The sequence below is a fragment of the Marmota monax genome, unplaced genomic scaffold (assembly GCF_021218885.2).
Source record: "Marmota monax isolate L192 unplaced genomic scaffold, Marmota_monax_Labrador192_F-V1.1 WCK01_AAM20220418_F8-fsc00142, whole genome shotgun sequence".
Classification (NCBI taxonomy): domain Eukaryota; kingdom Metazoa; phylum Chordata; class Mammalia; order Rodentia; family Sciuridae; genus Marmota; species Marmota monax.
In genome coordinates, this window is record NW_026692025.1 from 117,085 (window position 1) to 131,145 (window position 14,061).

Here is a 14,061-nt window from a genome sequence, read left to right on the forward strand (position 1 = left end):
CAGCAAGCAAAGAAATTTCACAACCTGCTGGAGGGAGGAAGAAGCATGGTCCATATGTGGCACAACCATAGCCTCAAGTAGGGAAGACGACACTGCATCTGGTCCAGCCAGCCAAAGTCATGTGACCCAAGCTCACCTCCACCACCCCCCCCAACTCCATCCCTGGTTTCAGCCTCTTTCTGAGGAAGGATCTGTCCCAATGTTGATCTGAATGTTCCTGCCAGGCTTCCAGTGAAAATACAGCTCTGCTGACTTCGACAGCTTTGCCATTGTAGCCTCAGGCCACCCCCATGCCAGACTGAGTCAGGATCTGAGGCATGCATGTTCCCTCCCACAGTGAATTCATCCTCTCCCAGGGGTAATACCCCTAGAACCACTGGCTTGGAAGATCAGGTAGGATAGTACCCAATTTATAGATTCACTATTTCATTTTGTGCTGATTACCTTTCTTTATGGATTTCTGAAAACTATCAACAGTCTCTCCATGCTGTATCTTTCAAAAAACTGAGAATTTTTGTAGGTCTTCCTGCCCAAGTGGGTCTGTGAAGAGAGATATGGAAAGGTTTGTGAAAGCCACAGCCTCGACGTGATGCCAAGACCTGGTGGTAGGCTTGTCCCAATTGGTCAGCAAGGCCAGAAGTCCAGAGAATTAGTTGTATGTGGATTGGAGGAAATTTAGGAAAACCTGGGGCACATTAGGCACCTAAGGATTTTCTGTCTCACTGCCCTGACCTTTGGAGGGCACTGGCTTCCTCTTCTGCTCTACTTTAAGGTTAGGGTTAGGGCATGTCATCCAAGGATTCCTCAATTCTCTGGACACCTTTCTTCTAGTAGCTCTAAGCAGGTGAGCTTGCCACATGCCACTGCCCTGGGAGAAGCAGGACCAGTCTGCCAACAACCTGGATTAGGGCACTGAACAGTACTTCTCACCAAGGGAGAAAGAGGAGTACTGGATGCTCAGGATAAGTGTTCATGAAATGATATCTGAGTGGTCTGAGTTTTACAGTTTAGAAAATAAACAAAAAGGAGGTTACAGCAGACTAATGGTTACAATTGCATTGGGTGACAAGAGTGGCACAGATTGTTGATTTGGAAGTGGTCACCTGAGTTATACATGCCAGGTGGCAAGGAAGAAAATGTTTCACTAGGGTTATTACCTCTATGGTATCAGGGAGTCCAGTGAAACCTGTCACGATGAGTCAGAAAGAACTAGATGACTGTAGTCTCCTGCCTTGTGCCCGCTTCCCACTCCCACTGGAGAATTTTGTGACTTCATGTGTGATGGCAAAACCAGGTCTGGTTGTAAAATGAAACTTTAAGAATCTTATGAAAAACTGGTGCCAGGGGAAAGGATTAGCTCCCCTCCCCTTCTGTCAGCCTTTCTTCAAGAAACCTAATTAACCATAGGTCCGACATAGGGGTCTGACTACTTCCCTTTGAAGTGTAAATATCCCTGTTCCAGGCTTCAGACACAAGACTACAGACCAGTGAAAAGAGCCAGTTTTTCTCCTTACAGCACTCTGGCTTCTCACTAGAAAGCCAGCACAAGGCCTTCTATCTCATAGACTATCAATTTTATGACACCAGATAGCCTATAAATGGTGTGACAAACTGGGAATGGGGGTTCAGAATTTGATCTCCTCTGGACCCACTGGCATAAAATAAACTTTGAGTTCTCCCATTCTCTAAGTGCCGTTTGTAGCTTCTTGACCCCTCTGCTTCCTGCAACACCTTTGTGACATTTTGAATCTCTTCTCAAGGACAGCCAGTCATCAGTACCTCTGCATTAGGTGAGGCACATATTTGTATAAATCAAAATTCTATATTCAATTCCTTATACTAATCCTGTCTTGTCTCTGTTCTCCTCACCAAATTCAAACTGATACACAGGTGAACCACAACCACTACTGCCACCACGTCTACCCATTTATTATTCTTGAGAAAATGGAACTGTGAGAAATAAATCTGCTTCTAATGTAGAATCCCATCAGTAGGGTTTAGAGCTGTTATTATTGTCATTATATTCATTTCCATAAAGATATTCTGGGAAGCAACTCAATTTCTTTGCCTATCTGGAGGCCAGGAAAGATAGGTACCAACATAGTTGCATAAGCAATAAATAACTGAGTGTAAACCACGTTAATTATTCTTAAGGAAATTTCTGGATTGTGATATTATTTAACCTTGGGGAAAAGGATTTTAAGGAAAATAATTGGTATTATTTTGTTGTTGTTGTTCATAACAACCAATTAAACAGCAACACAGAGCAAACTTCAGTTTAAATCTGGATGACACTTAGGGAAAACTTAAATGTAGTGTTTTAAGTTACTCTAGCCTGTACAAAGACATTATATAATACCAGAATTCAGCCCCCTATATTCACAGACCCTAAGGGACTGATACCTCTTTGTTGTGGTCTAGATTTTTGTATATTTTATCTCTGTTCCTCCTTTTTTATGTACCAGAGATTGAACCCAGGGTGCTTAACCACTGAGCAACATCCCCAGCCCATTTTATTTTGCAACAGGGTCTTGCTGAGTTGCTGAGGCTGGCCTTGAACTTGTGATTTTCCGCCTCAGCCTCCCAAACTGCTGGTATTACAGGCATGTGACACTGTGCCTGGCTTTCCCACCTTATTATTTGAGCCATCTTTTTCAGAACCAATTTTATATATATATATATATATATATATATATATATATATATATATATATATAGAGAGAGAGAGAGAGAGAGAGAGAGAGAGAGAGAGTAGTGCTATACATGGAACCCAGAGACTTGTGTATGTATGCTAGGAACATTCTCTACCACTGAGAAATGCCCCAGTTCCCCAAAGTCATGCAATTTTATGCAGAAAATATTTTCAAAATTATGTTAAATGGGATGGCACTCTCTGGGATTGTTTTTCTGTTTAGTCTAAATCAAATGTTGTGGAAGTCTGGAGTCATTTCAGGATCTTTCACTGTTTTCAGTGTGGCCTAAATATTTTGTTTAGTTCTTTTGTATCTTTTGGTTCTGAAGAAATTAAACACACCTGGCACTATACTATAGACATTTACTAAAAGGATTCAGGTATTATTTCTTAATATGTTTACAACATAAAAATTTCTTTTGTTCTGTACACTAGGCTTAAATGTCATAAGAAGAAACTACATCCAGGAAGAACTTCTAAAACAAGACATTCATCATATTATTCTTAAATTTTATTAATGTCTTCAGTTTGTGCATCATTTACAATGAGACATGTACATCAAAAAGCATTCTCATACATAAATAGACCAAAAAAACAAATTTAAGTAATCAATCTCTAAAACATGCCCATCTATTTTGTTCAGGTGTGTATGAGAAAGGGAAATAAGTTTTAAGCCTTTTTCTTTGGATCAAAAGCATCTGGATATTATTCAGGAATGCCAAATGTTTTTCTGAAACAAATGTATTTTTCAAAAGTAAATGGTGATGCAATTAAAAGGCATTAGTGTTTATAAAGACTGGAAAAACATTTGTGGTGTGCATGATCAACAAGAAAATAGATGCAGTGAACCTAAGGTACATGTCAAATAAATGAATTAGGTAGCATGAATTGAATGGTACAGATGGAATAAAACTTACCATAAGGAACTCATATATATTCAAGGCACATGACTAGGCTAAACAGGTGGCTAGATTCTATAGACTAATTTGTTCTTTAATTGGGAAAGGAGAAAAGTAAAATATAACTTCATTTAATGGCACTTATTTATATATAAATGCAGTTAGATCTGGGTTAGCAAATGGCTTCCTTTCAGATACACACCAACCACGAGATAACAGATGTCAGAGTAGCTGAAGCAGTATGATTACATCCCAATTTTTGTGCAATGCAGTAAATGGATGTTAAACTGCTATGTGTTGTGTCTATACATCATACTGTCTATATTCAGGTTTCACAAAAGAATTCTTCAACATTAGGCAGATTAAAGGATTTAGTAAACCATAAAGGATGCTCAAACTATTACTCAACAAGAGTCAATTCCAAACTCTGGAGTTGAATGCTGACTGTATTCAGTTTGGGCTTTTCTCAGAATGGAAAAAACTTCCCAAACTACCCCACTTTCTATAGCTAAAATGCTAGCATACCTACTATGATTCCCTTGTTTTTCTTTGGTGAGTCACAGGAATTTGCCTCCCACCCCTCCATTACCCATTCTATTAACAATAGGATTGCTATATAATATTCAAAGAAAAGGAATATATAAAAACAATAAGCTTTAACAATATTTAAACCATAATCTTCTCCAATCAACTACAACAGGAAAACAGAAGATAATAAGCTAATCACTGTATTGTAAATGATTAGTGCCCTTAACTTTATTCCTGAAAGTGAATACTAGGAGGACAAGAATAATCTGTGTGCTTCTAGTGGGCTAGCAAAATGTTCCCCATCTGATTGAAATAAATATGTATAATACTTTACCCATCTGGGCTCCTGAAAATAAGCAGCACCGACAATTTAATTACAATTCCCCAAATAACGACCATTCTTCATTTATATTGTTTTGAAGCACCTAAAACTCTTCAATAACAAAATACATTAAGATGAATGGTGAGCAATATTATTTGTCTCTTGAATACTTTTACGTGCACATACAAAGCTCCTCTATAGTTTTAGTAGACATCTCTTAAAACGGGTGGTATCCACCTTGGCAATAGCTTTGTGCAATTAAAACTAAAAATGGTTTTCAAAGTAGGTAACACTAGTTAACAAACCAAAGAAACAAACCAAAGCATTTTTAAGGCTACTGCTGTAATGACTGGTTTAATCTGAAGTTCATTGGAATAAATTGGTTGATAGGACAAAGATAAATCTGGAGACATAGACTAAGATTAAAAAAAGCATCAATGAAAAGAGGGCTGAAGAGACTAGCAGACACTTTCTGCCAGTAATGAAAGGCTTGGGTCACATGGATTATTTTTAACTCCTTTTTCTCTTGTATCCTTGGTCAATGATAATTTTTTCTTTCTTATTTCTTCACACAGCTTGGCCATGTAAATCCACCACAGAGAGGTGACACAATAATATAGATGAACACCTGGAAGAGCAAGGCCATTTTATTTTCTTGAATCTATCATATATGCCTAAATAATACATAAGGGTTAGTAAAGCTCTTTTAAAGAGACATTTCTGATTCCATTATAGAAGTGGTTATGTACGAATATGACAAATTAACAAATTATTTTCAAAGACAGGAGCAAGTCACAATTATCCTTTCTGATATAACTTGTCCACTTGATTTCACTATGCTTTCTTCAGTGACAGAAAAAACATGGGGGGTTATTGATCTTCATTGGTAACTAGGCAGAATGAAGGCTATGTGAGTAGCCCTTACTGATGCATCATTAATGCATTATAAAAATCACAACCACTATTTCCTTGAAGTATGATTTTACTATTGATTATATTTTTAGATTTTATATATGAATTTGATTTTATTATTAGGATAGGAATATATGAAAAAGAAATAAAAAGTAATAAACAATATATTTCATGCCTCAACTATATAAACTGAACAAAATTATTGCTATGAACGTTTCAGTGGATAATGACATAATAATTATGATTACCAAATCAAAGAAAAGTTAATGGTGAAACACTGCAAAATGCTGGCTCTATTATGAATATGTTAGCTTTTTTAATTCTAGTATTATCCTAAAATAATATCTATTTGCTTACATTATTGCATTCTAAACTGTAGACTTATTTTATACATTAGGTTCACTGAATTAAACTTAGTCATTTTATTTTGCTTTACAACTTTTTTTCAGATATTTAAGGGACTACTATCACTACTCACATACTAAGAAAAAATGCATTTAGGAATTACATGTCTCATTCCCCAAAAGTGAGCAAAGCATTTTGCCTTCCCTATATAATACTGATGTGGAGGGGTTAGTTACATAACATTCCAGTTATTAATGAATAGGTTAAACTACATATACATACACACATACATAATACATATTCTACAAAAATTCTCTCAGAAAACATACATATAAATTTGATGTAAAGTTGACCATTTGCCACAGCAAATTATAAGGAATTATAAAGCTGAGGTACAGTATGTTAGATGACAATATCTTTTTACTAAATATTGATAATGCATTTACAGTAGTTATAGATGGACAGAAAGCCTTTTTTGTTTGTTTATTTTTATGTGGTGCTGAGGCTTGAACCCAGTGCCTTGCACGTGCTAGGCAAGCACTTTACCACTGAGCCACAACCCAGCCCCCTCCTTTCTTTTATTTAAAAATATATTTTTTTTTTACTTGTAGATGGACACAGTATCTTTATTTTATTTATTTTTACATGGTGCTGAAGATCAAACCCAGTACTTCACATGTCCAAGGCAAGCACTCCACCACTGAGCCACAACCCCAGCCCTCCTCTTTTCTCTTAAATTAGATCTAACTGGCTAAGGTGCAGAAACCTTAAGTAGAGGTATCAAGGAGAAGTAAAGCAGAGTTGAAGACACCTGCTCACAGATAACTTTGGGCTTCTGAAAGTAACGGGAGGACAGGGAGGAAAGGCAGGTTTTTTGTTTGTTTTGGCACTAAGGATTGAACCCAGGGGCACTTAACCACTGAACCACATCCCCAGACCTTTTTTATATTTTATTTAGAAATAGGTTCTCACTGGGTTGCTTAGGGCCTGGCTAAATTGCTGAGGCTGGCTTTGAACTCATGATCCTCTTGCCCCAGCCTCCCAAGCCAAGGAAAGGCAGTTTTACCTAGCCATGAAATAGCCCAGGGTAAAGCTCCCCTCCCTTCTGCAGTGTCTATCAAATTTTTTTATTCAGTACCTCTACATTTGTTGGGTAGGGGAGGGTGCTGGGAATTGAACCCAGAGCCTCATATATGCTAGGAAACTATTCTGTTACTGAGCTATGCCCCCAGCTCCTCTTTACAATTTTAAACATTACTGAGGATGACAAAGAACTTTTGTTTAGAGGGATTACAAATATCAACATTTACCTTATTATAAATTAAAATTTTAAACATGCATATTTAGTTTTAAAATAGTCAAAAGGTGGGGCTGGAGTTGTGGCTCAGTGGTAGAGTGCTTGCCTGGCATGTGTGAAGTGCTGGTTTGATCTTCAGCACCACATATAAATAAATAAAATAAAATAAAAGATCCATTTACAACTAAAAAAATCTTTTTAAAAAACAGTTAAAAGGCCAAATGTTCTCTCTGATAAGTGGATGCTGGTCCATAATGGGGGCAGGCAAGGGAAGAATGGAGGAACTTTGGATTGGGCAGAGGGGAGTGAGGAGAGGGGTTATGGGGGGGAGATGGTGGAATGAGATGGACATCATTACCCTATGTATGTGTAAGATTGCACTAATGGTGTGACTCTGAATCTTGTACAACCAGAGATATAAAACATTGTGTTCCATTTGGGTACAATAAGTCATATGTATTCTGTTCTCAGGTATAACTAATTACAACAAATAAAAAATAGTGACAATAAACCTCTTAATATAAACAGTAATAATATTTCTATAAAATATATTAACCAGGCATGGTAGCACATGACTGTTAGTGCCAGCACCTGGAAAGCTGAGGAAGGAGAACTGCTTGAGCCTAGAAGTTCAGGACCAGCCTGGGAAGCATAGTAAGACCTGGTCTTAAAAAAAAAATGATTACATTTCTGTGAGGTCAGTTTTATATTACATATAAGAATTCTCAATAGGAAAGAGGGGTTTAAGTTGAGAAAATATTTCATATTGATTTTATGGGAAAGCCACCTTCTAGTGGTCATGTGTTTCACCATTAAAAATGTAGCTCATTTCAGAATATTAATCATTGACAAGGAATTCCAGCACCTAATTCCTTAGAGGCTAAAAACCAAAATCATACACTAAAAGGACAAAAACTTACAATTGATACAATGATAATGATGACTGTTAGCTTGATATTCTTCATACACATGGCTCGTGCAAGATTTCTGCTGGTAGTTTTGAAGGTGACAGACTAGGAAAAAAAGCATATTATTTAAACCTTGGCACTGACTGCATCAATAATATGTAGTAACACCCTACAAATATTTTATTTTCATTAAATGTATTTTAAGTTCTAATGTCCTTTAACCCTCCCCTCCCTTTACAAGATGAGAGTGGCTATTCATGATTACTAGTTTCCAGGAGCAGAACTCTACCAGACCTATGATAAGCAGGCCTATAACTACAGAGGCTTCATCTTTTTTCTTCCCACTGCAGCAATGTACATGATATTGAGCACCAGAAGTAGTTCTTTCCATCTAGCAGAAAAGCTTGTTCCTCTTTAGGTTTCCAAATAGAAAGGCTCCTTCTAAGCCAGTTGGCTGCAAGCATGATGGCACATTCTGCCCACTATACTCTTGGGACTCTGACCCATAAAAATCTGTTTGATCTGCATAGGAAAATATGTATTTACTTGTATGAGGGCCAAAACCCATAGAACTCCATTCCTTTGGTTATCCATTTTTGTTTGCATCATCAATTTCTCAATATCTACTGAACCATTCCCACCAGGACACAAGCAGGGGCTGGAGTTGTGGCTCAGTGGTAGAGCGCTTGCCTAGCACATGTGAGGCCCTGGGTTTGATCCTCAGCACCACATAAAAATAAATAAATAAAATAAAGGTATTGTGTCCATCTACAACTAAAAAATAAATATTAAAAAAGACTCCCTAATAGCCCAAGAATTCCACTCTTGGGTACATACTGAACAGAAATGTATGTGTAACACCAAGAGCCACATGCAAAAATATTTCTAACAACACTACTTTTCACAAGTTAGAAACTACCCAAATGCCCATCAAATGACCAATTCATAAATAAATTGAATAAAATTTTATAAATTTATATAATGCATAAAAATGTATAAATATACAGTGCATAAACTATAAAAATTTATAAACATATAATTGCATAAAATGCATAATGGAATATACCATGTAGTTATTGAAATTAAAGTCCACCACTATATTTATATAATCAACAATGTAAACATCATGAATGAGTCTCAAAAATGTAATTTTTAACATAAGAAGCTTACCAAATACAGTAAATGCTGCAGGGTATTATTCTATGGAGAGAAGTCAGAAGAGTGTTGACCCTTGGAGGGGAGTAGTGACTATGAGGACAGAGGGAACTTAATCTGGGCATTGGTTCCACAGGTATACTCACTTTGTGAAAATACAACAAGGGGTACACTATGGTTGATGTCCTTTTCTACTTATAAACTACACTTCAATAAATTGTTTTCTAAAAATCCACTTTCTTGACCATACATTCATGCCCATCCACCTTCTCTACAAAGTCTCTCTAGTAGAGCAGGTGAGAGGGGCACTAGCCCTCAGGTTTCACTTAATGCAGAATAATAAGATGACACGTGGAAGGACAGACTCAACAGCTAAGGGAGCATATGCTACATATCCAAACAGATTACATCTAGCCCTAAATATACACATTGAATAGAATATATGCATCGACTTGGATATATGAGAAGAATCTACAAAGGAAACAAAGCCAAGCAATCAGAGTAAATGGGCCTCAATGGAAAAAAACTTAATGTAGAAAAGAGAGAATGATAGTAATAAAAATTTATAAGAAGCATCTTCACATATAAAACATCATTACATTGATTTAAGAGTTCATAAGTTAGGGAAGACAAAAAGGGAAAAATTTGATGGTATAATAGTCTAAGATATACATTTTAATAAATATGCATAGTTTTAGAAAATTATAAATAGCAGAAAATAAATGGCTAAAAGCCATTTTTGTGGCAACAACTTGAAAAATTGTCCCAGAACACATAATAAAATGTGTATGATATAAATTATGAAAGATGTAAGTAAGATACTCAGAAAACTGATCAAGCAAATTCAGGATCCATTTACACAAGCAACAGATATTTAACAAGTGCTTACTATCTTCCTGGTACTTTTAGGTACCTACTAGCAGGTGCAGAAGGAGCCAATATAGACAAAAGAGAAGAATCAATAATCAAAGAACCACCAGAAGGAAGTCCCCAAACTAAGAATGACTTGAATCTTTTGATATAACACGTCAGGTATGTGGCAAGAATACTGAAAGAAGGCGCATACTTTCCATCTCCCAGTAACGTTTCAGAACTCCAAGCTTTTATGTTTTACTTTTTATTTTTTTCTGCTTTGAGATATAATTGATAGCTAAAAATTACAGATATTCAAGGAATAATACGTGATGTTTTCATATAGGTAGCGCGCTTGCCTGGCACGAGTGTGGCCCGGATTCGATCCTCAGCACCACATACAAACAAAGATGTTGTGTCCGCTGAAAACTAAAAAATAAATATTAAAAAAATTCTCTCTCTCTCTCTCTCTCTCTCTTTAAAAAAAAGATCTGCTCTCATGGCATATTTGAAATATTCAATAATAAAAATATTACTATTATTTTTTGAGTACTGGGGATTGAACTCAGGGGCACTCAACCACTGAGCCACATCCTCAGCCCTATTTTGAATTTTATTTAGAGACAGGGTCTCACTGAGTTGCTTAGTGTCTTGCTTTTGCTGAGTCTGGCTTTGAACTCATGATCTTGCTGCCTCAGCCTCTGGAGCTGCTGGGATTACAGGCATGCGCCACTGAGACCAGCTCAATATCTTATTAACTATAGTCACTATATTGTACATTAGGTCTCCAGAATTTATTCATCTTATAACTGCAAGTCCATACACTTTGACCAATATCTTTCCATTTTCCCTCTTCCCCCAGCTCCCTGGGAACCAGTGTTCTATGCTCTGCTTCTATGTATCCAACATTTTAGCATTCTTATTTAAATTATTTCATTTAGTATAATGTTCTCTAGATTTATCCATGTTGCTGCAAATGGCAGGATCACCTTTGTCTTTATGGCTGAATAACATTCCAATGTGTGTGTGTGTGTTTGTGTATCACCATTTCTTTATCCATTCATCCACTGGAAGACACTTATCGACTGTTTCCATATTTCGGCTATTATGAATAATGCTGCAATGAGCATGGGTGGAAAGATCTTTTTATTTTTAGTTGGAGATGAACACAATACCTTTATTTTATTTATTTATGTGGTGCTAAGGATCAAACTCAGTGCTTCACATGTGCAAGGCAAGTGCTAAGCTACTACTATTGAGCAACTACCCCAGCCCACAAAGATAGATATTTCTTTGAGGTATTGGTTTTATTTCTTTTGGGTGTAAGACATGCTAAAGACCAATTGCTGGATCATATGGTGGTTCTTGTTTTAGTATTTTGAGGACCCTCCATAATGTTTTCCATATTGGTTATATCAATTTACATTCCTATCAACAGTGTGCAAAGGTTCCTTTTTCTCCAAACCCTCATCAACGCTTGTCCTCTCATCTTTTTGATAACAGTCAACCCAATTGTGTAAGGTGATATCTCCCTGTGGTTTTGATTTGTATTTCCCTGATGATTAGTGATGTTGAACTTCTTTTCATATACCTGTTGGCCATTTATGTCTTCTTTAAACATATATCTATTAGGACCTTTGACAATTTTTTAAGTAGGTTATTTTTTGTTTGCTATTTGAGTAGTGTAAGTTTCTGTGAGTCCTTCTAACAAACTATCAAATGTGAAGGTGGTTTTGGGAACCTCCAGACTAGTAATTAGTATCAGAAGTGAGGGTGGTTTTTGGAACTGTGCCTTTTAAACTGAATAACTGCTTAATTTCTCAGTTTCCTAAACTCTTTGCAATTAGTTACAAAAAAGTATCAACATTTAGAAAATTATAAGGGGAAATTATCTTAATTTTAGATTTCTATACCACTCAAAACATTGTTCAAATATGAACGGGAACAAATTCATTCCTGAAAAGATTTAGATCGTTATGAAGAAAACGTGTCAAGACATCTCAAATAAAAACTAAATCGCAATAAAGACTTCAAGAAAGAGGAAGATAACATGGATTTAAAAAAAAAGTAATAAGCAATGAAACAAATATATCTAAACAGTTTTGTGATTCAATAAATTGGAATGGAGATTCCTTCACAATTCTCAGGTCAACACCTGAATACTGATAGATGTTTAAGATCATGTTAGCTATTAAAAAAAAAAAAAAAAAAACAATTGTCACAACTTACCAAACCTTTCCATGGGACTGTGTATGGGGGTAGGCTGAAGAGAACAAGATATAAAAATTCCTGTGGGAATGACAAAGAAAATCTGAAAAGCTGGATAATTTCTTTAGCAGCTGTAAGGAGACTTGGGGAGCTGCCATACCTCTGTAGTAGACTGGATGATAGCTCCAAAGATATGTCCAGATCACAATCCCTGTGAATGTGACATTATTTGGACTAAGGGTCTTTACAGATGTCAACATTCTTCAGTGAGGAGAGCATCTTGGATTATCCAGATAGGCCCTAAATGCCACCATAAACATCCTTACAGAAAGAAAGTAGGAGGGATTTCACACACACACACACACACACACACACACGAGCTGATATGAACATGGAAGTAGAAACTGCATTAACACAGACAAAAGCTGAGGAATACCAGCAGCCAAGAGAAACCAGAAGAAGAAAGAAACAAATTCTCTTTAAAAGCCTCTGGTATAAGATAAGGGGCAATTTCATTCTTTTGCATGTGAACATCCAGTTTTCCCAACACCATTTATTGAAAAGATTGTCCTTTCTCCAATGCATATTTTTTAGAACCCTGTTGAAAATTAGTTTGCTAGACATATCAGTTTACTTTTAGGCTATTTTATTCCATGGGTTGTATGTTGGTTTTCATCCCAACACTATATTGTTTAGATTGTCACAGCTTTGTAGGATATTTTGAAGTCAGTTTAGTTTTTTTTCCTCAAGATTCTTTGACTGTTTAGGATCCTTTTTAGTTCTACACAGATTTTAGGATTTTTTCTATTCCTGTGAAGAATGTCATTGATATTTGATAGGAACTGTATTGAATCTGTAGATCACTTTAGGATGTTATAATAATATTAATTCTTCCAATCCATTAATTATATAACCTTCTGTTTATTTGTGTCACCTTCAATTTCTTTTACTAATGTTTTAGTTTTTATTGTAGAGATTTTCACCTACTTGGTTAAATCTATTCCTAGGATATTTATTTGTTTTGTAGCTATTATAAATGGATAACTTTCTTGACTTCTTTTTCAGATAGTTCACTATTGGCATATAGAAATGCTATTGATTTTGTATGTTGATTTGTATCCTGCAACTTTACTGAATTTGTTTATTAATTCTAACAGTTTTTGGTGTAATTTTCAGGGATTTCTACATATATATGATCAAGTCAAATGTAAATAGAAATAATTTGACTTCCTACTTTCCAACTTGAATGTTCTTTACTTTTTTCTCTTGCCTAATTCATTGGGCAATGATTTCTTCAATCAATGTTTTATAGTTTTCAACATATAAGTTCTTCATCATCTTGATTAAGTTTATTACTAATTATTTTGTTCTTTTTGGTGTTATTATAAATGGAAAAGATGTGTGCAGTGAAAAATACAAACATTGCTGAACAAAATTAAAGACACTGTAAATAAATGTTCAAGCACTGGAAGACTTTACACCATTAAGGTGATAACAGCACCCAAAATGATCTATAAAGATTCAATGTAATTTCTATGAAATCCCCAAAGCATTTTTTTACAGAAGTATTAAAACATCCCTTCTTAAATTTCATACAGAATGTCAAGGGACCTTGAATGTCAAAACAATCTTGAAAAAGAAGAACAAATTTTGAGGACTTATGCTTCCTGATTTAAAAACTTAGTACCAAGATAATCAAAGCTGTGTGGTACTGGCATAAAAACACACAGATCATGAAACAGAATACAGAATCCAGAAATATAACTTCATATATATGGTCAAATGGTCTTCAGTAAGGGTGTCAGGACCTCTCAAGGGGCAAAGAAGAGTCTCTTCAATAAATACTGTTGCCAAAACCAAATATCCACATGCAAAAGAATGAAGTTCGACCCTTATATAACAAAATTTAACTCAAAATGCATCAAATACCTAAACTTAAGAGC

At 35.8% G+C, this 14,061-nt stretch overlaps 1 protein-coding gene across 2 annotated transcripts in view; it reads right to left on the reverse strand.

The window, feature by feature from the left end:
• Positions 1-3,185: 3,185 nt before the first annotated feature.
• The window catches only part of Vamp7 (vesicle associated membrane protein 7), a 49,691-nt gene continuing 38,815 nt past the window's right edge, over positions 3,186-14,061 (reverse strand). The window contains exons 7-9 of one of the 2 annotated variants that reach the window (XM_046452191.2): positions 12,140-12,199; positions 7,916-8,008; positions 3,186-5,069 (exon numbers count right to left, since the gene is read on the reverse strand). In XM_046452191.2, the coding sequence (XP_046308147.1) occupies positions 5,001-5,069; positions 7,916-8,008; positions 12,140-12,199 (222 nt within the window). In that variant the 3' untranslated portion in view covers positions 3,186-5,000. The remainder of the gene's footprint in view (positions 5,070-7,915; positions 8,009-12,139; positions 12,200-14,061) is intronic. The other variant, XM_046452200.2, reaches the window with a different exon arrangement.